Source organism: Heloderma suspectum, chromosome 1, assembly GCF_057233095.1.
Source record: "Heloderma suspectum isolate Gila_16-S chromosome 1, 16-S_ref, whole genome shotgun sequence".
NCBI lineage: Eukaryota > Metazoa > Chordata > Lepidosauria > Squamata > Helodermatidae > Heloderma > Heloderma suspectum.
In genome coordinates this window covers 229,857,439-229,880,601 of record NC_139458.1, presented here as the reverse complement: position 1 = coordinate 229,880,601, position 23,163 = coordinate 229,857,439, and the positions used below count along the sequence as shown (strand labels likewise).

Genomic DNA, 23,163 nt, shown 5'->3' with positions numbered 1-23,163 from the left:
ATACCAACACTTTGAATTGGGCCCGGAAATGGACTGGCAGCCAGTGCAGCTGGAAAAGTACTGGCGTAATATGAGCTTGTTGGCCAGTCCCTGTTAACAATCTTGCTGCCCTATTTTGGACCAGCTGAAGTTTCCGGACCGTTTTCAAAGGCAGCCCCGCATATAACGCATTGCACTAATCCAGACGAGAAGTTATCAGAGCATGGATAACTGTAGCTAGGCTATCTCTGTCCAGATAAGGGCATAGTTGGTGTACCAGCCTAAGCTGATAAAAAGTGCTCCGTGCCACTGAGTTCACCTGTGCCTCAAGTGACAGTTCTGGGTCCAAGAGCACCTCCAAACTACGAACGTGATCCTTGGGGGGGGGGTGCAACGCCCTCCAGAACATGTTGAATATCACCTAGCGGGGCAGATGAACCACCCACTAACACTATCTCCATCTTGTCTGGACTGAGTTTCAGTTTGTAGGCCCTCATTACCATGCCCAGGCACCGATTCAGAACAGCCATTGCCTCACCTGGGTTTGATGAGAAAGAGAGGTAGAGCTGGGTGTCATCTGCATATTGATGGCACCTCAGCCCACACCTCTGGCTAACCTCCCCCAGCGGTTTCATGTAGATGTTAAAACAGCATGGGGGATAAAATAGAGCCCTGTGGAACCCCATGGCATAATTGCCATGGCACAGAGCAATAATGGGGAAGGCAAAGCTGGAACATGCCTCCATGTAGCTGCCAACAACCTTCTGGTTCACTAGAAATGGGGCAAAATGAACCCTCAATCTTTGCCTTAGTTTGCCCTTAGAAAACTAAGCCTCATCAGTGCTGGATTGAATCCAGCCTATTGTCACTGTCATACCATGTTCCCAAACATGGAAAAATCTTACCAAGTGCAGGAATGATCTTTGAGAAGGTAGAAAACACAGTTAACCCAGGTTCTACTTTTAAAGACATTAGGATTAAAAGGTTCAAGTAAGACGGAGAGAAATCAGCTAGCTTGAAAAGTTGTGAACTGTTAAGGTCCTACAATCTTATGGAACATGAGAGCTGAATAATTTAAGTCCCATTCATTCGTTAAATTTTATCTTAAATTGTTTTGTGCTGACGACGTTACTTATTTTCCCCTGAAGTATGACAGAGAAGCGTTTGTAAGACTTGTTCATTGACACTGTTTTCAGGACAAGTGTACATCAAAGTTTGGGGCCATTTCACTGCTACCTAGAAAAACTGTACGTTGTAAAAGCAATGTCCAACTCAACTCTTACTTAGAGTACCCACTGAAATGAACAGGACTTTGGTTAGAAATTACTTATTTCAGTGCCATCCATTTCTATCGGTCTGCTTTGAGGAGCCCCCTAATGTGTTTATAATTTCCCTGAAGTGTGATAGGGCTTGCCGACATCAGGAGAAGTGTATATCAAGATTTGGATTCAGTTTACTGCTACCAACAAAAGTAGTGAAATGTAAAGGTAAAATCCAACCTAGGTTCTATGTTGAGTAGACTCATAGAAATGAATAGGAAATAAGTTAGAGCTGACTGATTTCAGTGCCATTTATTTGAATGGATCTACTCTGATTGGGATGGTCCCCCAAACTTGTTTTGTGCTACAAACAGACTATGGAAAGGGCAAAATGAAACCAGATGAAGACAGACAGCTGCTTCTCCCCACGCCCCCAATCCCTGCTTTTATACCAAAAAGCCTTTAGCAACGCTAAGGCGATTTTTATTGGCCAGTCACAAGCAAGTTGAAACGGTCTTCCCAGGCTTTGAGGGGTGGGGGCAGAAAGTTCCCACTGACACTCAGCTGAACCTGTTCAAGCCAATTAGTGAGAGTCCTGCTCTGACCTTGAAGCCAGGGCCAGTATAACACCCACAGATGGCCTAACCGGTATGCACAGACTCAGCCTTACAGAATGGAACTTTTACAGTCTGCTAAGAGACAGAAAGAATATGGATTTCTTGACAGGCGCCCCCCGAATTCAACCGGGACTGCTGGGCAATGTGCTTCCCAACATGGGGAACCCAATATTGTGCTCCCTCTCCAAATGGTGATCAGCGTTATATTGAATTATTTCTTTCTTGAAGAAAATTAAAGTTATTCATGCTAGACAGGTTCACCTCCACACTTGAAACAGCTTCACTCTCAATAAAAATTGAGATAATCAATTAGTGATAGAAACTGGAATAAATTCAGATCAAGATCTAATTAAGAAAAAGTATGAACACCAATTGCCTCAATATCAGTCCTCTTTGTTCAGAAACTGGATATATAAGAAACTGAATGGAAATATGAAGAGAAGCTCATTTTCAGCAATTAATGTGGTGGTGGGGGACAGGAATAGCTGTCATACACAGCTAGACTGATGTAATGATGTACTGAACGTATGAAGGTTATAATTTATGGATTTATTCTGTATAATTATGATACTATTGAAATTGCAACATATGCTGCCTATCACATTAAGTTATTTTGGAGACAGTTTAAAAGGAAAGCTAAACCTATGGGAAAGTAAGGTACTGGTAATCTTTGAGAGATGCAATTCCTTAACCCCAGTCTCCACATAATTAAACTACTGATTGGCCCAGGAAGGGATCTCTCACTGGTCCCAACTCTGTTGCTTCCAAACTGCGATCAAAATATCTGCATGTATGAATGTGACAGTCTGTGCATGTATGAATGTGACAGAATGTGACAGTATGAGTGTGATAAAGGGAGTGTTGGTCTTGGGCTAGAGAAACCACAGCTCCAATCTCTGCCAGCCATGAAGCCTGCTGGGCAGTCCTGAGCAGGTTATTTAGTTTCTCAACCTAATCTAACAGAGTTACTGCAAGGATCAAATGGGATAACTGTCATGTAAGCCATTTTATTTAGAGGAAGGATGAATGTAACTGTGTTAAATAAAATGAAGGCCTACAAACACAGTCATCTCTCATCTTTTCATTTGACTTGAAATCCTGATGAGGTATAAATGTTACCTCATAAATGTAGATAAATGTAAATGCAAGTATCTAGAAAAATACAGAGACTTCAATTTCACTATTGCCAATGCTGAAACACATGAAAATGAAGTCTTCTCAGCAAGTTTCCCTCAATTCAAACCAGAATCAGATTAGTTTAAAAACAGATTTTATTTGTATAATTCTGTACATAATATTGACTAAAATACAGATGAAAACAGAATCAATTAATTGTGGATTCTAGTTCTCCCTAGTTGACCATTAAACTATTTAAGATTTTCTCTCTGCTTGACTGCCAAGATACTGAAAAATCAGTTCTTTCAAGATCTACATAGTCTCAAAACATAAACACCCTGTTTCTCTTTTCTTTAAACTTTAATTTCGCCCCTTTGCTGGAACAGACATGATGACTGTATTCATGAATTAGGATTACAATCTGAAGCGCTGAATTCTCTTGAAGTTACACAGAGTAAACTAAGTAAGGATATAAAAATTATTGCACTACATTAAATATATAACAATTGCAGGTAAGAAAAACAAAGAACTGTCCTTTAAAATTTATTATTATAATCACCAACAAGTAAGAAATGTAACTAAATATTTCTGAACAGTTCTATAAACATGTATAAAACTGGCATTTCTCTAACTTATTTTAAGGGTATTTTTATCACATTTATTATTAGCAAAATTTATATATTGCTTCTCATTAAAATAAATCCCAGGTGACCGATTACTGGATGACTGCTAGAGAGTGCATCATTATTGTGTTATAATGGAAATCTATTTCCTATTTGAGTGATGTCGTTATTCATTTAAAAGTATGTCACCATAAGAAAAAAACATTAAAAAGATGATTCAAATGATCAATTTAAATGGATACTAATGTTTTTAATGATTAATGGCCTCATCCACAAGCCAGTTACATCACAGGACTGGGACCAAAGCCTTAGTAGCCCCATTTAGTTTTAGTGGGATTAAATTCCTTCAGGTTCACATATTCCAGGATAATTTGCTTGTAGATTGGGTTCTAAACAGCCAAATAATATGTTAACAAATATTGAAATAAAGCAGATGAATTTCCCATAAATGGGAAATTATCAGTTGGGTAAAACAGTCAGAAAATTAAGAACAACTCTCACCCTGTTTTTCAGCACTGTATTTGAAAGCTTTTCTTTCATTCCCAAACATAATTTACCTCCAAACTTCAAAAAGATGAGAAAGCATTAAAGACAGCCTGAAAGAATTCTTTTAAAGAAATATATGAAGTTAACCACGTACCCCCTTTCCCACTAAATAAAATCTTTAAATTACGTAAACATTTTCATTTTGTAACTTCCCAGCCTCTATTGAATCCTTTATCCACTGTTTTGACAGAATTTTAAACTTCCTTTTAAACATTTTTCTGGTTGTCTTTATCTTCTTCAAATTAGCACGGTCTCCAATGATTACATGGGACACACCCTCTTCAAGCTGTGAGACTACTTTTGCTCCATGAAAACGAAGCACCAGTGCTTCAGTTAACAGTCTTGTTTGATTAAACTTGGCGTCTGAACTGCTAACTTTATCAGAAAGTTCCAGGTAAATGTTGTGCTGCCTGAACATACTTAGCAGAGAGTTTTCCCATGAATAACGTGTTTCTATGTCAGCAATCACATCCCAAGAGATCTCCTCCTCAAAGTTTTTCATTCTTCTGAACACCTCCTTTAATTGGGCCATATCGGTATCAACTGTATAACTATCACCATAGCAATCATACTCACAGGCAAAGTGTTGTTTTGTTTCTGGAGACACGTGAATCATGAAATTAGGTTGCCAGGGCACAAACCTTTCAGCCTGAAAGCACTGTAAAAGCCACTCTGCTCTCACAACATCATACTTGTTGGATGAAATAATATTTTTCACTCTAACATTCTCAATCCCTGCAACAACACAGTAAGTGTCCAACCCAGGATTTTGTACTATGCTGCCACCGTATTCTGCTATTTTACTTTCCAACTCATATTTTGAATAGTTCCCTGTACCAGTCATAACACAAAACTCAATATCTTCAAATATACTGGAAACCTTGTTTACTTTAGAAAGATCAGGAGCTTTAAAATGATCCATTAGGCCAATTATTTTTCTAACTTTTTGCACAGTTTTACATTTCTTTTCTTGTGGCTCATCATCGCCTATTTCAAGGTGTTTAGTTGCTAGCTTCCCAGAAGCTTTACCTCTGAGTTGTTCTAGAAGGTCAAGAGTCATGCATTCATGCCATTCTTTATCTTCTCTTATCATCTCAATTCGAGGGAAGCGTAATGTACAATCAGTTTTGTACATATCACTACTCACAATCTCAGCTGCTTTAATCTGAACGATGACTGAATTACAAGGTTCAATATAGACTTCAGGCTTCTCAGTCCCACACAAGATATTACAAGGAGGATCCCTTTTACAATATGGTTTCCAGTGGCTGGCTAATTTCAAGCCAAGATCATATAGCTCTTTCATCGTGCAACCAGAACCAACACGACAAATGGAATGGAACACAGATGGTTTTTTACCAGGTGGAGGAGTCTCAGCAACTGCACACAAAAAATGTGACATCATGCCACCACGAAGACCTTTTCCCCAGTAACCCCCAACAACTAAAAGGTCTAGCTCATCCATCAGTCCATTGACATACTCTGGTTTGATCTTTAGCCATCCTTCCCCACGTTTGTCTGGCTTATAGGTTGACATGGGGTCTTTCACCACAATTCCTTCTTCCCTATTATCAATTGCTTCATTCAGAGCATCTACTACTTCTTTCCGAGTGTTAGCCTGCCTTTTAGGAACAATCTGTATTCGACCTGCTATTGGCATAAGGATCTTATTTAGTATCTCGTATCTTTTGCTCAGCATCTCATGACCCAGCTTTTGGTCATTAACCATTAGAACATCAAACACACAGAAGCATGTCTGTAATTCAGAATCTTCTACCATCCTTTTGATGTCAAATTTGCTTCCCTTCTGCATGAAGGTCTGTGTGGTGTGATTATAGGCCATCATTTCACCATCCAGAATGCAGTTTTGAATATTGTTTTTAAAGACATTATGAGCAAATGGAGTCAACGAACCTTCAAGGGGAGAAGCACCAAATTGCTGAGTATAATCATATCCATTTCGGGAAAAATACTTGTAAACATCTCCATCTTTGTGCAGCTGCATTCGTTCACCATCTAATTTGGTTTCTATGTAGAAACTCTGTTTGTTCATTTGTTTTTCAATTTGTTGTACATTGGCAATAGCAGCAAGCATTGGTTTAAAAGCAGAAAATAATGTAATAGAAACATCACTAAGAAACACAGAGGGATTGTGCAACTGTCTACAAACCTTCTCCAAATCAGTTGTAACACTGTGCAACTCTGCAGCATCAGCATGGAAGATGGAAAATAAAGTCTGCTGGCTGACACCAAGTTTCAGATCCTTTATGATCATCCTGATCAACCATTTCTGTTCAAGGGCTGAGCTCTGGGTTATTAACTGAAGAAGACTCTTCTTGACTAGATCTTTCCTTTTGGCAGCATTATTGTTTGAAATGGAATCTAAAAGTTCATTCACTTGTTGTATAGTCAGTTGACCTTGCTTGAGGCATCTTGATTTCAACACAAAATAGGCAATCATAGCAAAGTCTCCAGCATCTCCCCGTGTGCCAGTAGGCGTTCGATAATTTAAAAGTTTTGAAGCATCTTGTCCATCTTTTGGTAAATTTAGCAGTTCAATATAGAGCTTTGCAAGCATAGTTTCTTTAATTCCGTAAGCCATCCTCTCTCTTTCCAGGTGTGGAAGAATAAGCCTCATTGCAGGATAAAAAGAATCTGTCACATCATTCTCATTTTTATGAAGAGCATCATGAAATTTCCTCCAGGAATCTAAAAATTCCTTGAAATACTTTGTTTTCTCTGGTCGGGATTTGCATTTCTGTATTCGTTCTAATGTTGAGCAGAGATCTGCAAAAGGAACTTGCGATGCCACAGTTAGCTGGGAAGAAGATTGAGACGCAGAGATGGATAACATCTTGATTCTTTCTTTCACTACAAAAACAAATCAAAGTGATTAAAAACACATGCCAGCCTTTTGTTTTCAGACAGTAAACTCCCCTAGTTCTTATTATTTTTCCCTGAATTAGTCACATGGCTCCACATTTAAAATGAATCAAAATGTCATTTTTATTCTTCATCTGAAGCTCAACCTTACTACTTAAAATTTTGCATTGGAAACTTTTCTGTAAACAATTCCAAAGCAAATTACAGTCCTTTGAACAGGAAAACTTTTAGGCTGTATCAAAAAACTTTCCAGTACAAATTTGATTAGTTTACATAGGGAAATTCTCAGTTTGCTTTGCAGAATGTTCTGATGCCCTAGCACAGAGGGCAACTTGTGGCACTCCAAATGTTTTGGCCTACAACTCTCGATCCCTCACCAATGGATATGCTGGCTAGAGCTGATGGGAGCAAGAGGCCAAGCCATTTAGAGGGCCACATGTTGCCCACCACTACTCTAGAGGGATCTAATTTACGTGTATTAAGTAACAAAGCTTTAAAAAGTACCCCAGGTTAATTTTTTTCTCAATAAACAAAACGTATTTGATCTGAAATATTTGTAGTTATTTGTAACAGTAGTTAGAAGAGGGATAGAAAGGGAACGAAAAATACTCTGGGTGAATGACTGGCTATGAAGGTGGTGCCAACGAGAGAGATTTGGATTCTGGGACCACGGGCTATACTTCCTGGAAGATGGGCTGTTGGCGAGGGACGGGTTATACATCACAAAGGATGGGAAGAATGTGTTTGGCCACAGCATGAAGAACTTCATCAGGAGGGCTTTAAACTGAATCCTACAGGGAAGGGAGAGTTGGGGGTAACAATGGACGTAGGCTCATGCACTGCAACGGAGAGAACAGCTCTGATAGCGCCCAATAATAGTCTTCAGACACATGTAGGAAGAAAGCCAGACTACAAAGCACATGGTCTTCGATGTCTATATACTAACGCCCACAGTATGGGAAACAAACAGAACGAACTTGTACTCTTAATACAAGAGGGAAATTATGACTTGATAGGTATAACTGAGACTTGGTGGGATGACTCTCATGACTGGAATACAGCAATTGAAGGATATAACTTGTTCAAAAAGAACAGGAGGAACAGAAAGGGAGGTGGGGTTGCACTGTATGTGAAAAATACGTATCTCTGCACAGAAATACAGGAGGATGAGCTTGGCAGCCCCATCGAGAGCATTTGGATCAAAATAAATGGAGCAAAGAATAACTTGGTGGGATGACTCTCATGACTGGAATACAGCAATTGAAGGATATAGAGAGCTTCAGCTATTTGGTGGTATAGAAATAAATAAATAAATAAATAAATAAGAATAAAAGGAACCTGGTGGTCGGAGTCTACTACCGGCCACCCAATCAAGGAGAAGATGAGGATGAAGCTTTTGAAAAGCAAATAGCCAGTGTTTTAAGGAAGCATGATGTAGTAGTAATGGGGGACTTCAATTTTCCCAATATGTGTTGGGAGACAAATTCTGCAAAACATGGCCCCTCCAGGAAATTCCTGACTTGTGTGGCGGATAACTTCCTCCTACAGAAAGTAGAGGAAGGAACTAGAGGATCAGCTATCCTTGACTTGATCCTAACCAACAGAGATGACTTCGTGGATCAAGTAGCAGTTACAGGAACTCTGGGGGAAAGCGACCATGTTGCACTTGAGTTCTTGGTTCTAAGGGAAGCAAGAGCCAAGTGTAGTCAAATGCGTACCCTGGATTTTAGGAAAGCCAATTTTAATAAACTCAGAACAATGATCAGGACGGTCCCATGGCAAGCGACGCTAACGAGAAAAGGAGTCCAAGATGGGTGGGTGCTTTTAAAACAGGAAATTCTCAAGGCACAGTTACAAACAATTCCAACAGGTGGAAGACAACAGAAGAAGCCAATGTGGCTTCACAAAAAGCTTAGAGATGACCTGAAAACCAAAAAGGACACATATAGGAAGTGGAAAGAAGGCCAAGTAACAAAGGAAAAGTACATGCAGGTAGCACAGAATTGCAGGGATGGCATCAGGAAGGCTAAAGCTGAGAACGAGCTGAGGTTAGCGAGGGATGCTAAAAGCAACAAAAAGGCTTTCTTCAGCTACATGCATAGTAAAAGGCAGAGGAAAGAAATGGTTGTTCAGCTATTAAATAAGGATGGCAAAACGATAACAGATGACAAAGAAAAGGCAGAGGTGCTCAATTCCTACTTTGGCTCGGTCTTCTCCCAAAAGAGGGTCTATGACCCCCCTGGCAAAGGCGAATTACAGGCTGAAGGGGCAGGATCGCAGCTTGAGATCGATAGGCATATGGTCAAGGAACACCTCATTACTTTGAATGAGCTCAAATCTCCAGAGCCCGATGAACTGCATCCTAGGGTAATAAAGGAACTGGCAGAAGAACTCTCCGAACAGCTATCTATTCTCTTTGAGAAATCATGGAGGACGGGTGAAGTGCCAGATGACTGGAGGAGGGCTAATGTTGTCCCTATCTTCAAAAAGGGTAAAAAGGAGGAACCTGGGAACTACAGACCAGTCAGTCTGACATCAATCCCTAAGGAAATTCTGGAGCAGATGATAAAGCAATCCATCTGTAAGCACCTTGAAAACAATGCAGTGATTACTCGAAGCCAACATGGATTTGTCAAGAACAAATCCTGCCACACGAATCTGATCTCATTTTTGGATCAAGTATTCTCCCTTGTGGACCATGGGAATGCTGTGGACATCATATACCTCGACTTCAGCAAAGCTTTCGACAAAGTGCCCCATGATATCCTGATAAGCACACTAGCTCAAAGGGGGCTAGACAAAATAACAATCAGGTGGATCCACAGTTGGCTACAGAATCGGACTCAAAGAGTGCTTATCAATGGGACCTTCTCAAACTGGGGAGAGGTAACGAGTGGGGTACCGCAGGGCTCAGTCCTGGGCCCAGTGCTCTTCAACATTTGTATTAATGACTTGGAGGCGGAGGTGCAGGGAATGCTGATCAAATTTGCAGATGACACAAAATTGGGCGGGATAGCTAATACTTTGGAAGACAGAAACAAAATTCAAAGTGATCTTGATAGACTGGAGCGCTGGGCAGAAAGCAACAGAATGACATTTAATAGGGATAAATGCCACATTCTGCACCTAGGAAAAAGAAACCAAATGCACACTTACAAGATGGGGGATACCGTGGCTCAACAACACTACAAGCGAGAAGGATTTTGGAATTGTTGTCGATCACAAGCTGAATATGAGCCAACAATGTGATGTGGCTGCAAAAAAGGCAAATGCTGTTTTAGGGTGCATTAACAGAAGCATAGCTTCCAAATCCCGGGAAGTACTAGTTCCCCTCTACTCAGCACTGGTTAGGCCTCATCTGGAGTACTGTGTCCAGTTCTGGGCACCACATTTTAAGAAGGACGTAGACAAACTGGAGAGGGTTCAGAGGAGGGCAACAAAGATGATCAGGGGACTGGAAACAAAGCCCTATGAGGAGAGACGGAAAGACCTGGGCATGTTTAGCCTTGAGAAGACTGAGGGGAGATATAATAGCGCTCTTCAAGTACTTGCAAGGTTGTCACAGAGAGGAAGGCCAGGATCTCTTCTTGATCATCCCAGAGTGCAGGACACGGAATCATGGGCTCAAGTGACAGGAAGCCAGATTCCGGCTGAACATCAGGAAAAACCTCCTGATTGTTAGAGCAATAGGACAATGGAACTTATTCCCTAGGGAGGTAGTGGGCTCTCCCACACTGGGGGCGTTCAAGACGAGGCTGGACAGCCATCTGTCAGGGATGCTGTGACTTGGATTCCTGCACTGAGCAGGGGGTTAGACTTGATGGCCTTGTCCATCAAGTCCCTTCCAACCCTACTATTCTATTATTCTATGATTCTATAAGTACACAGGATGACCTATCTGGACAAGTGTATAAGCATACACATGTTCTGAGATACATACATATAAGCTATCTTTTAACATTGGCAGTAGTGTGTCTTGGCAGATTTGTCCCAATGATGCGCACACACAAAAGTCTATTCCAAAGGGGGTTTGTTTATTTACGACACAAGAATCAAGTTATACACAATGTTCATCCTGGGAATTACCTAACTGGAAAATAGGAACTCCAAGATTAAGGGTGCAATCCTATGCATGTTTAGACAGAAAAAGTTGGAGCTGTAATACTTTTTTCTGTCTAAACATGCATAGGATTGTGCCCTAAATTAATCTGTTCGCATACAACAAACAATGCTAAACATATTAAGCATATGAAACAGAAGTGTAGACATCCATGTGCAGGATTTGAAAGGTGGGGAGATTAGCTCAAAGGCCCCCTAAAAACTGACGGCTGCTGTGCATGGAAGGCTAGGTCATGGACACATGTGGTATGTCTGGACCCAACTGGGCTGGGACTATGATTTGGGGCCTAGCAAACCTGGGCTCTAAGGCTTTCTGGGAGAGGGGAAGGAGAAATAAAGGTATGGGAGAGGAGGAGGGTGAGACCAGGGAGACAAAGAAAAACTACAGCTGTGGGTGAAAGGCAGCAGCCAATCCTTGTGCAAAGCCACTATTAGCAGGCTGCTTAGCAGGAGACAGAGCAGGCACTGCAGGCTTCCGAGACAGTTGGTAACCTTGGCGGAGGTCACTTTAAGAAAACCTTTAAGCACAGCAAGACAAAGGCAGGAAAACTGACATTAAAGTGATCTTGCCCTGCAGGCCACATACACAAGGTCAAATCTGGCATTACCAATCTAATCAAAACTGCAAATATTCAGTAATCTTGGGATGGGCAAAATGCTAACGCATGTGTATACCAGCCCCAAAGTGATCTCCAAAAATGTAATAAAATCAATACCCAGGTAAACCTCAACATGTTGAGACCAGGAATTTCTCGACATTGCTAGCCATCCCAAATTGCTCTGTTTTGTAGTTGTGGTGGCTCTGACAATGAGTTACTCCAACCCAATTGTTTTTAGCCTGCAAGGGCTATTGAGGCCATCTGGAAATCCTTCCACAGCCACTTTGTTTTTGTTATGTCATATATGGCACCCTTTTGTGCCTTAGCTTTTGTCTAAATAGCGCAAGAGCTCTGAGCCCTCAGTGTGCAGATTCCTTTTTTGCATAGCTGCTTAGGTACTCGCCTCACCACGTGTGGAAATCTACTGCAACCCTCTTTAAAACAGACCTAGTTTTCTTTCACCAGTTGAGACTCAGGAGTTTAAATGCATCCCAAACTTCAGCTTCAGGAATGGGTCACTCAGATCCAAGATACCCTATTTTAGTCTATCCTATTTTCAGGAGGTTCTTGTACAAATTGTAGCCTCCCACACTGTGTCCTCTTGTCTGCAGTGTGTGTGTGATTTGATCTAATTTTGGACAGTATTCGGTAGGAGCCCCGGCCACCTCCGCACAGCCTTCCCCAGGCCACCTAGTGGGAAGGACTGTGGCCAGGAGCCCTTTTGCCAAGCTGACTGTGACTATTGCAGAGGCCCAAAGCTATTTGTGATTATAGTAAGACAGGCCCGTTTTTCTGAGAAGAAACCAGAGAAAGCATGAAGTGCACAAAGCGCTGTAAAACAGACTGAACGCACGCTTAGCCATAACTAACCTCCTAGCCCCAACCCCTTTTACTACTGTGAACATGTATCAGGACCAGCCTGATTGCACCACCCCATGTTAGGACAAACTTCTCAAAATCCTTTCTTTCTTCCCCTCTCTTACGAGCTGTGATGTATAATGTTCTGTAAATACTCTGTGTGGCCTCCGAGAGGCTACAATGTATCTGAGTAGGCCTGTGGCCTTGTTTTGTTACTGTCAGAGGCCTGTGTAGTAGTAGTTGCTTAATGACATTCTGAAGGGGAAAAGAGAGACAGTCACTTGAAATATTTAAAGATGGGGCCCATATCAGGTAAATTCAGTTCTGATCAGTTGGGGATTCTAGCTACGTAGAAATGAGCGGTTGGGAAATAACAGTTAACAGTTAAGAGTTTAGTCAGGCTGTGGAGAGTGACGGAGTATTACTGGTTGGTGTTAGTGTTATAGGACTTGGAGAAAGCTAAGGAAAAAGTTAAGGCCTGAATATTACGCTATTCTTTCTCTGTGTAATAGCCATGCGTGGCTGGTGTATCAGGAGCAAGGGGCTGTGTTATGGTAGGAGGCTGCCCTAAGAATTTCCCAGAAGTTTACACAAGCAGGCACTAAACCCTAGACAAACAGTCCAAGCAGCCAGAAATACAAGAGGAGGACCTTTGGGAGTTAGAGAAAAACTTTACCCAAGAGCTGGATGTGCTTGTAAGGGTATATGGCTGGGGTGGAGGCTTAGAAAATTTGGCCTGAGGTAAAATAAATAATTAAGGGAGAAGACTGAGGGGTGATATGATAGCGCTCTTTAAGTACTTGAAAGGCTCTCACAGAGAGGAAGGCCAGCATCTCTTCTCGATCATCCCAGACTGCAGGACACGGAAGAATGGGCTCAAGTGACAGGAAGCCAGATTCCGGCTGAACATCGGGAAAAACTTCCTGACTGTCAGAGCAATACGACAATGGAACCAATCAACTGGGCGGGTGGGCTCTTGAATGGAGGCATTCAAGACAAGGCTGGACAGCCATCTGTTGGGGACACTCTGACTTGGATTCCTGCATTGAGCAGGGGGCTGGACTCGATGGCCTTGTAGGCCCCTTCCAACCCTACTATTCTGTGATATTAGTATTCCCTTAACTACAAAATATCCCTTTAATAAATTAACCTGTTTAATAGTTTATCTTGTCTCTAGTATTGGTGCTCAACTCATGCACAAGCCTCTTAAATGAAACTACTAGGAGGTTTTAAAGTATTCTACCAGAACTGATGGCAGTGGAAAAGGGTTAGCTTGTGGAACTCTGAGTTATATCGGCAGGGAGTTCCTTAGGCCCAGCATTTGCCAAAAAATAAGAAACCCTATATGTAGGATTGCCCAGTAAAGGAGCAGTTTCCTCATAAGTGGTGGCAGTGCAGGTGAAAAAATCCCCTATTTGTGGTGGCAGCGCTGCGAGAAGGAATCCCCCATACATGCTCACCCCAAAACTTTATTTCATTTTATTCATTACATTTCTAGACTACCTAATAGCCAAAGCTCTCTGGGCAATTAACAAGGAATAAAAACCTTAAAATACATTATAAAAGTCATTTACATACAAACGGCACACAGACACACACATTTATATCAAAAATAATGTTAAACAATCAACAATAAGCAAAATCCAAGATTTGTTTAAAACCTCTTCATATGCTGCCAATTGTCTGAATGAAGAGGAAGGTCTTTACCAGGCAGCAAAAAGATAACAATGTTGGCATCAGGTGGGCCTCATTGGGGAGATCATTCCATAATTGGGGGGCCACCACCGAGAAGGCCCTCTCCCCTGTTACTGCCTTCCAAGCCTCCCTCGGAGGAGGCACCTGGAGGAGAGCCTTAGACGATGAACACAGTGTATGGGTGTACTGCCCCTGCAGCAGGCTTCGAACTCTTAATTTAGAGGCGCCAAGATAGTGATAAATCAGATCCAGGTTTACTTACAAGGAGATACTTTATTGAGTACAATCAGCACGCAGGCATACCCAATGGTTGGATCAGACAGCTTCTCTGAACCCAGAGCCATGGGGTAAAATGGGTCTTATACCATACATGTTAGCAGTGAGGCAGCATGACAGCAGCAAGCGCCAACTAGCATTCATTCCCAGCATAGAGTAGCAGTGCTTGGTTCTCAGCACAGCCACCGTAGCTTGGCATAAACATAGCCTCACTTCTCAGGCGCATCCTGATAAGACGTGCTTGAGGCTGCCCTATCGCTCTTTGACTCGTTCTGGTAAATCAAGAGGCCTGTTAGGGAAAACAACAGCCTTCTGAACCAAAGTCAGAGAGTGTTATGGGGCATCTGGCCTTACATTCCACCCACCCAGATGATCAAAGGGCGATTAAATCTTCGCGTCACAATCTCTTCTTACCCAGAGGGCTAGATCTTCTTTGCCCTGCTGTTTGATCACCAAGACGTTGACATCTACTTGAATGTATACTTTAAAATGTGACAGCCATATGAGCAAGCACACAAAGCTATAAAGCTGCCAATAACAGTCAGAATTATTGCAACCGCTTACTTTCACCACCCGCAGATTCTCTGAAAGTAGTCTGAAATCGGTTTGAAGAGGCCCCCCCTTCTAGGTGATGTATTTTCTCACTTTGTGCATACAAAGCCTTTATACTGTGATTTATCACACTCTGCTTGTCAGAAATGTATACGCAGCTTGCCTGCTGCAACATAGCAGTTCTCATGCTTGTCATCTCTATCCTAATGGCTTCTAGTACCTCAGCAGCGTTGTTCAATACCCTTCCCATTGCCCTTCCAAAAATACTCACTTTGTTTATTATTGCGGCTACTCCACCCCCAGGTAATAAGCTCCAGGCATAATCAGCTGAACTGAAGATGTCTTGTTGCCATCTCACCTTCCAAGCCCTGTAATTACCTACTGCAGGGCTCTTCAGGGTATTTACAAACCTATTGGGACCCCACAGCAGTCCCAGAGAGCATCTTCCAATCCACCCTGGGGGCAACCACAGCCACGCTTTTTCTCCACAGATCCAATAACTACCACTAGGGCCGGCCTAGTTAATGCCAGGGCGCTCTTTCTAATTTGTGCACACCCACACTTGAGCATTGCCACCGGGGCATGCATACATGGTCTGGCACCCCCTCTTTTCTTTCTCCTGGTCTTTCTCTTTGTCCTCTTCTTTTCCCTTCACTTGTTCTTTGTCATCCTTTTCTCTGCCTCTCTCCCTTTGCCTTTCCCCCCTTCTTTGTCAAGATCCTCTGCCTTGTCTCTTTCTATGTCTGCCACTTTCTCCTTCTCTCTTTGTCTCGACCCCTGTCTTTGTCCCTGTCTCGATCCTTCTCTTTTTTTTCATGGATTTGTTTGCCTCCTGCATGTTAACTCTGAAGGCTCTGTCCTGGGTGGCACTAACATCAAACCATTGGGAACCACACTCAGTGTCATTTGGGGTTGCAACTGACAATAAAGATGTTTGCAAACAGCGCATAGTATTTAAGAAATAATAAAATACACACAAACTTTCATTGAAATCTAACACCATGACTGGAAAACACTTCTTGCATGGTGAGGCATGATGGAGCAGATCTAGCAATCACACTGCTCCTCCAGGTTACATGGTCAGGGCCCATCAAGATCAAGGGAAGGGTATACTCACACATGCAAAGAGTTCTAGCTTTTGCATCAGCAACTGCACGAGTTCTGGCAGAGTGAAATCCAAAAGTTGTAGATCACACAGACACACACTCCACAGCAATGAGAATTCAAGTCTATGAAAAGCCTCACAGTACTTTTCATGGCAAGTCTTTAACAATCCAGAGTTCCAGTCCATGTGCACAGTGCCTCTAAAAGCCCAGATAATGATGGATCTAAACAGAGGCGGCTTTGGGCAATAAAGACGAGACGTTTCCAGCAAAGGCTCCCTGCATCAGCTTAAGCGAGAAGGTGTGACTGTTCACCCCTTCCAGATCTCTCGACAGACAAGGGCCTTTAGCCTTTCAGCAAGTGGCAATGCTCAGCTTCCTAGCAGTGACACTTTAACCTGGGCAACCTTTCTGCAAATCCTACTCTGCCTTTGTCAGGTTCTCACAGACATCTTAGCCTCCCTGCCTGCCAAAGCTAGACCAGCAGCGAACAGGGAGTTGGGTGACTCCCCCTGGCTCTGCTCTGAGAACACTGACAGAGATAAGCCCACACAGACTCTGACATTTTAAAAACTGAATAGGCCTAAGCTCTTCCAGGCTACTTCTAATCAAATCTTGGCTATAACTTACAAGGCTTCACTGCATTACTGAAGCTAGGCCTTGACATTATTTTCGCTCTCATAACACTTCTGCACTCTAAAAATTTACTCCCCTCCCCCCACACTTTCTTGGCTTGGTTGCTCAGAGATTGCTGAGGGGAAGCGACTGTCTAAACTAGGGAGCTTGTAAACACATTGCCAGTGCTTCTGAGCTTTCAATGGGTCTACTTGGAAATCTAAATCTAAGCTATTTCAAACACATTAAAAACAACAAAACCATCTCTTCTGCAAGGAGAAAAGGAGAGATAATCGGCTATGATCCTTCCCTCTCTGCAAAAGTACAGGGCAGTTTTGAACTGCATGGCTCTTAACAGCAAGGGAACGACAATTGTACTTTTTAACGCTTCTCAAACAAGGACTAAAAAACCCTGAAGCTTGAGTGAGGGGAAAAACTCTTGGGGCTATCTATCACTAGGCAGGCTACATGACACCCCCCCTCTTCTTCTCCCTCAACCTGGCACACAGAAACAAAGTGCCGAAACTCAGGACGCTGCAGGGAGATGGGGGTCACCTTATACTTGCATTCTTTACGCAGCCATCAATCTTCTTTGGGAGGCAGCGGGGTGATTTGCAGGACTTGAAAGTAAAACTTCACAGTTTTTTTGTATTTGTAAGTCCCAAGTTTGAAACAAGACACGATGAGGTAAACGGCAGCCAAGTCTTTGCTTTGTCAGGGGTGACAAATAACTCAGGTCAGCTTTTTTCCGCTGGGGTCTCAAACAGGAAAACAGTCTTAGTTTGCAATTGTAACATCACTCACAGCATCAGCTAGCCAGCTATGCAGGTCTCGGTGTTTTTGAGAACAGCTACTACGATATCTTCTTTTCCGCTCAATCAGGTTGGGTCTCCCAGCTTACACAATTTGTTGCAGCTTGCAGGAGCATGGTAGTAGCGTGGGTTTTTTTTGGCTTGGCCAGGAACATGCTGCCTGGTTTCTCGATCTCTTAAGCGCGCACACTCAGGCAGTCCAACACTGGACACTCAAATCAGTGAGATTTCTTCATTGCAGGGAATCCCACAGCAAAAGCTTAATGGTTACACTCTTCAGAAATCATATAGCTGATGGTCAGTAGCTACAGGCTCTATGAAATTCTAGAACACCTCAAAGTTAAACACTATTACCGTGACCGAGATCTTCAACATGGTCTCCCCGCTTCATTCTGCCTTGGGACTGTCCTCTGGAGCACTTCCCACTCTAAGAGGGGCCAAGCCCGTGCCTGGGGGAACTGATTCTTCACCTTTACTCCATTCCACGTCTTCATCTTCTGGGTCTTCATCTTCAGTTTCCACTTCCTAGGGACTTCATCCCAATCAGGCGAGGTGATGATGTTGCATACCTCAGCACTCTTTGGGCAATTCTTCCGAGCTCGGCGTATCAGTCTAACAGCTATTTCTTCAGCCTCACGCTCCCACACCTCGTTAGAGGCCAGGCTGTCTTGCAATGTTTCTCTAAATCTGAAATCTTGCTGTTTTCTTAGTCCGTCCTTCAGCTTTTCTGTTTCCTCTCTCCATTCTGACTCCTTCTGCCTGACAGCTTGCATTGCTGTCGGCACAAGCCAGGCTAGAGGCCCTGGACGCTGCTTCTCTTTAGCTGACCACTTTTTCAGCTGCAGAGATTCCAACGCAGTTTCCAGACCCACTGGTGTGCAGTCCTCCTCTACCTCTGGCCATGCAACCAGGCCACACAGGACCGCTGACTGCTTTGCGGCTGGAGCCCACAGCCCCTCCTTTGGCCAGCCCGGGAGTCGGCTTAACACGCTGACACCCGCATCCTCCTTCCCTTTGAATCTGAACATAGCAGTATTCTTGGCACCCTGCTCAGTGTGCCAATTGTATTGCCCCTTCAAACTCTTAATTTAGTGGTGCCAAGATAGTGATAAATCAGATCCAGGTTAACTTACAAGGAGATACTTTATTGAGTACTATCAGCACACAGGCGTACCCAATGGTTGGATCAGACAGCTTCTCTGAACTCAGAGCCATGGGGTAAAATGGGTTTTATACCATACATGTTAGCAGTACGGCAGCATGACAGCAGCGCCAACTAGTGTTCATTCCTAATGCAGACTAGCAGTGCTTGGTTCTCAGCACAGCCACCTGCAGCTTGGCATAAACATAGCCTCACTTCTCAGGCGCATCCTGATAAGACGTGCTTGAGGTTGCCCTATTGCTCTTTGACTCGTTCTGGTAAATCGAGACGCCTGTTAGGGAAAACAGCAGCCTTCTGAACCAAAGTCAGAGAGCATTATGGGGCATCTAAGCCCCTCTAAAACTACTAATAACTTGGTTCAGGCCAGAGGCCTTACAATGGGTCGGTTCATGCCAGGAGAGACACTCCATCAGGTATTGCTGTCCTGAGCCATGTAGGGCTTTATAGGTCAAACTCATCATCTTGAATTGGGTTGGGAAACACACAGGCAGCTAGTGCAAGCAGGCCAGAGTTGGTGTTATAAGTTCAGACCTTCTTGTCCCTGCTATCAATCTGGTTGCCGCATTCTGTGCAAGGTGCAGCTTCTGAAACATCTTCAAGGGCAGCCCCATGTAGAGTGCGTCTCAGTAATCTAACTTGGAGGTTATCAGAGCACAAACAACTGGAGCCAAGTTATCCCTGTCCAGAGAGGGGCATAGCTGGGCTACCAACCAAAGTCGGTAGAAGGTATTCTGTGCCACTGAGTCCACTTGAGCCTCAGGTGACAAAGATGGCTCCAGGAGAACCCCAAACTACAAACCTGCTCCTTCAGGGGGAGTGCAACCAAAACAGGTTGAGCACCCTCCATCCACATTACTTAATCCCAGCCTCATCACTACCTCTGCTTGGAGAAACCCAGCCCAGACTATAAATGCAAATCCATGGACTAGTTTACACACCATAATCCTTTGTTCAGCCACCAAAAGAACTGAGCTAATTTCCCAATTCACTTTGCATATGTTTGGTGCTCTGTATGTTTTGCTTGTTAAGTACTAATTTTCTTAATTGTGCTTAATAAATTCCCCTGCTATTGAAGAAGCCAGTGGATGGGATGTGCGGGTCATTCGGTCCCCTCCTGCTAGATGCACAACTGCCAAAGTTAAAAGGTCCTTTAACAAATGCATATCTTGATAATGTGTGCAAATTTGTACATGCATCTAGAGGAGCCATCATCACTGTGGCAAAACACGAATCAAGTTATCTATATTAAGCACACACACACACATACACACCAATTTCCGGTGCCTTGTGTGCCACCCTCTTTGCTTTTAACAATGGTGTCAATGTGAATCAAATTTATTTATTTATTTGATTGGTTCTGCACATTACATTGTAGGTTGACTGAATCCTCTGAAAGATTTGGGCAACCAAAATGGACACAGGGCTTGAAGATAGGCTGACCGTACGTTCTGTTTTAAATGGGACAGTGCCATTTTAAACAGGACGGTACCATTTTTTTCATATTTCCCGACTGTCCCATCATTTTAATATAAATGTCAATTTTGTCCCCTTTTTAATTTTTTGTAAAAAACTGAACATGTTTATCATAAGGCTCTATGCTAATCAATGTGTGCAGTAAAACTACTAGTGTCACGAAAGAGGAAGTTCCATTTACTTTATCCAGTCAGGGCCAGGCTTCTTGAGCTAGCGACGATCAGACCCCGCCCCCTTGCTTGTCTGCAGTGGTGTGGAATTCAAGAGGCGGTCGCTAAGCCTCATTCAACATGTGGGAGCCAGGAGGATGAGTCTTACTGTTATTTCTACCATCATTCTGCCCACAGAGATTCTTTCTGCCCTACATTCAGTTTGATTCAGACTTTTCAGACTCATATTTCGGTTCAACAGGCTTTTAGCTATTTTTTTTTATTACAGTGGAACTCTCCGGTGGGACATTAGCATATACCGGCTTGTGATAGCAGTCAGGGTGTTCATTCCTTTTTCTTTTTGGTGTATGTTTATGATTTTTTGCAGTCTGGCCACTGCAGTCCTGCATTAGAGTGTTCAGTGTGGTATGCCATACAGATTTGTTTACTGCTCATGTGATATTTTATAAGTATTTTATATATGTATATTTATGAGTGGGTTTTTTGTGTATATGCAATAAATTAGTGTTATTCATTTGCGCCCCTTTCCATGTTCTTTTGCAGTGAGTTTAGGTTGTTTTTTAGTCTCTTATAGCACAAAGGGAGCTGCAGTTGTTTTGTTATATTGTGGTTTTATTATTAATTTTTGTCATCCCAATATCCCGTTTTTGTCTCAAGGAAATATGGTCAGCCTACTTGAAGAGGAAACAAGAAGGCCCACAAAATGGGAGGCTGGCTGCGATCCTTCTCACTAGTTGACCAGAGCAAAGCTGCACTAAAATGGCCGGGCTGCTAACCAAAATGGATTAAAAGATAGACAACACACATTCACACAGTAATTTGATTAAGTAAAGGAGGTAGTGGGGTTGAAAGCTACAATATCTATGGAAAGGACCTGCAGAAAGTAGGATAGGGCCTGAAAGATGGCTTTCTTTCTTTCACAATGGATTGTCCTGAAGATAGTGCTGGGATGCAGAGAAACTCCTACCATTGCTGAGAAATGGGAGCCTTGGAAAAGACTGGGTGTGGATTACCACTGCTGGTGAAGTGGGGACTCAGGCCGCAAAAACCTAAGGTAAGGGAGATGAATGTCATCAGTTAAAATTACTTAATACTAAAAAGTATAAATATTAAAAGCCATGTAACAGAGACATATACCAGAGTATATAAAACCTTAAAAACTACACATTGCTGATGTGTAATTTTTAAGGTTTTATATACTCTGTTTTTCATTTTTATGTATTGTCATGTGTCTTTTTTACATTGTCGTAACATTTCAGCATTTAGGTTTTATATATTCAGGTTTTAATTATATATTTGACCCATATTTAATATTTCTACTTTTGAGTATAAAACAATTTTAAATGATGACATTCATGTCTCTCAGCGTAGGTTTTTGCTGACTGTATATACTGTTAAGGACGATTTTGCTTTGTTGTTACTGCAGGGACTTAGGCAGCCAGAACCATGTGTTCTGGGTAGAAGGACCAACAATACTCAGTGTTAGAACCCTGAGTTCTGTGGTGTAAAGTGATTTCAGCAAAAGAAATGAGCATCAAGAGATGCAGCTCAGATAGAGTGGGGTACCAAACCTTCAGGAAGGCTAGGAACCAACACAGCTTACCCCATACAAGGAATGTATGGTACCAGGATCTTGAGAGGGCTAGGAACATTGGGCATTGGAGTCCAGAGTTTGTATAGTGTTTTAACAAAGGAAGCGAAGGGACACCTCAGTGAAATGAATACTGAAATAATACTTCTTTTGACACGAATCAAGCCAGAACTCTGCCTCTGTGCTGCCAAGAGAGAGAGAGAGAGCAAGCAGGCAGGCAAGCAAGTGAACAAATGAGGGAGTTGCTCCTTGTATGAGCAGCTGCCTCTGTCCGATTGCATGTTGCCGTCTCCTTCTGGCTGCAGGGGTGATGTAGATTAGACCCAGAAGACCCAACCCCCCCCCTCCGTTGCCTAGAGATAGGGCAGCAGCATAATAATGCACTATGGAGCCCAATTCTTCGCCTATACCATACAGAGAGAAACGCGTGTAGTTTACAAACTCTTCGCACTTACTTGCCCTGCCTCTTTTTCTGTGCCACCAAGAGAGAATGACACCTCCCCCTCACCCGCTCCTATTTAGAACTGGCCATGAAAAGAACTGGCCAACACAATTATTGCTACTTCCGGTCTAAAATGGAACTAGGTTCTCTTCTGACATTGTAACTAAGCACATGAAACGGAAATTATCACGTATTCCCTCCTTGCTTCTCCTTACCTTCACCTCTCTCCCCTTCCTCTGTTGCTTCCCCGTATCGAATTTTAGGTTATAAGCTCTTCCTATTCTCTGTAAAATAGGTGAAACAACAACAACGATTTCCCAGACAGAATATATAGCCCCCCCCCCCCCCCCCCGAGATGAGAGCGGCGCTACCCTGTTCCAGAGAGCACAGGAAAGAAGTGAGCGCCCCTGCTCCGCCCTTCCCACCTGGCTAGGCACATACAGGGCGAGGCTGAAACCGGCCTTCCGCAGCCTCAGATAAACGGCTCAGTCGTTTCTATGAAAACGGCAACATACCATCGCGCAAGAACGGAACACGTCACGCCTCCTCTCGCCCTCTTTGGCTCGCCTCAGCAACTGTCGCGAAACCCCTCCTACCTTGGCAGCGAGGAGCCCCCTGATAGGCTCGACCGGCACCCGTTCGATCTCTCCTTGGCCTTCACGATTTGCCCCGG

At 43.0% G+C, this 23,163-nt stretch overlaps 1 protein-coding gene across 12 annotated transcripts; it reads right to left on the bottom strand.

The window, feature by feature from the left end:
- Window positions 1-3,108: 3,108 nt before the first annotated feature.
- Window positions 3,109-23,151, bottom strand: LIG4 (DNA ligase 4). 12 transcript variants are annotated; one of them, XM_084821053.1, is made up of 3 exons: window positions 22,916-23,031; window positions 22,706-22,774; window positions 3,109-7,011 (listed from the first exon to the last, which is right to left on the bottom strand). In XM_084821053.1, the coding sequence occupies exon 3, from the start codon at window positions 6,992-6,994 to the stop codon at window positions 4,259-4,261; it is 2,736 nt and encodes a 911-aa protein (XP_084677179.1). In that variant the 5' UTR covers window positions 6,995-7,011; window positions 22,706-22,774; window positions 22,916-23,031; the 3' UTR covers window positions 3,109-4,258. The 12 variants fall into 12 exon arrangements, 10 of the variants coding, with proteins under 10 accessions (XP_084677179.1, XP_084677232.1, XP_084677222.1 ...); XM_084821106.1 differs by lacking the exon at window positions 22,706-22,774 and adding an exon at window positions 21,332-21,506 and having other exon boundaries at window positions 22,916-23,009; XM_084821096.1 differs by having other exon boundaries at window positions 22,932-22,995.
- Window positions 23,152-23,163: the final 12 nt, after the last annotated feature.

Bases quoted from the DNA above. Each gene is read 5' to 3' on its own strand.
- LIG4 (XM_084821035.1), bottom strand. From the start codon at position 11,901: ATGTCGAGAAATTCCTGGTCTCAACATGTTGAGGTTTACCTGG. The intron at 7,012-11,858 runs GTATTGATTTTA...TTGTTTTTGTAG, and splicing joins ACATGTTGAGGTTTACCTGG to TGAAAGAAAGAATCAAGATG.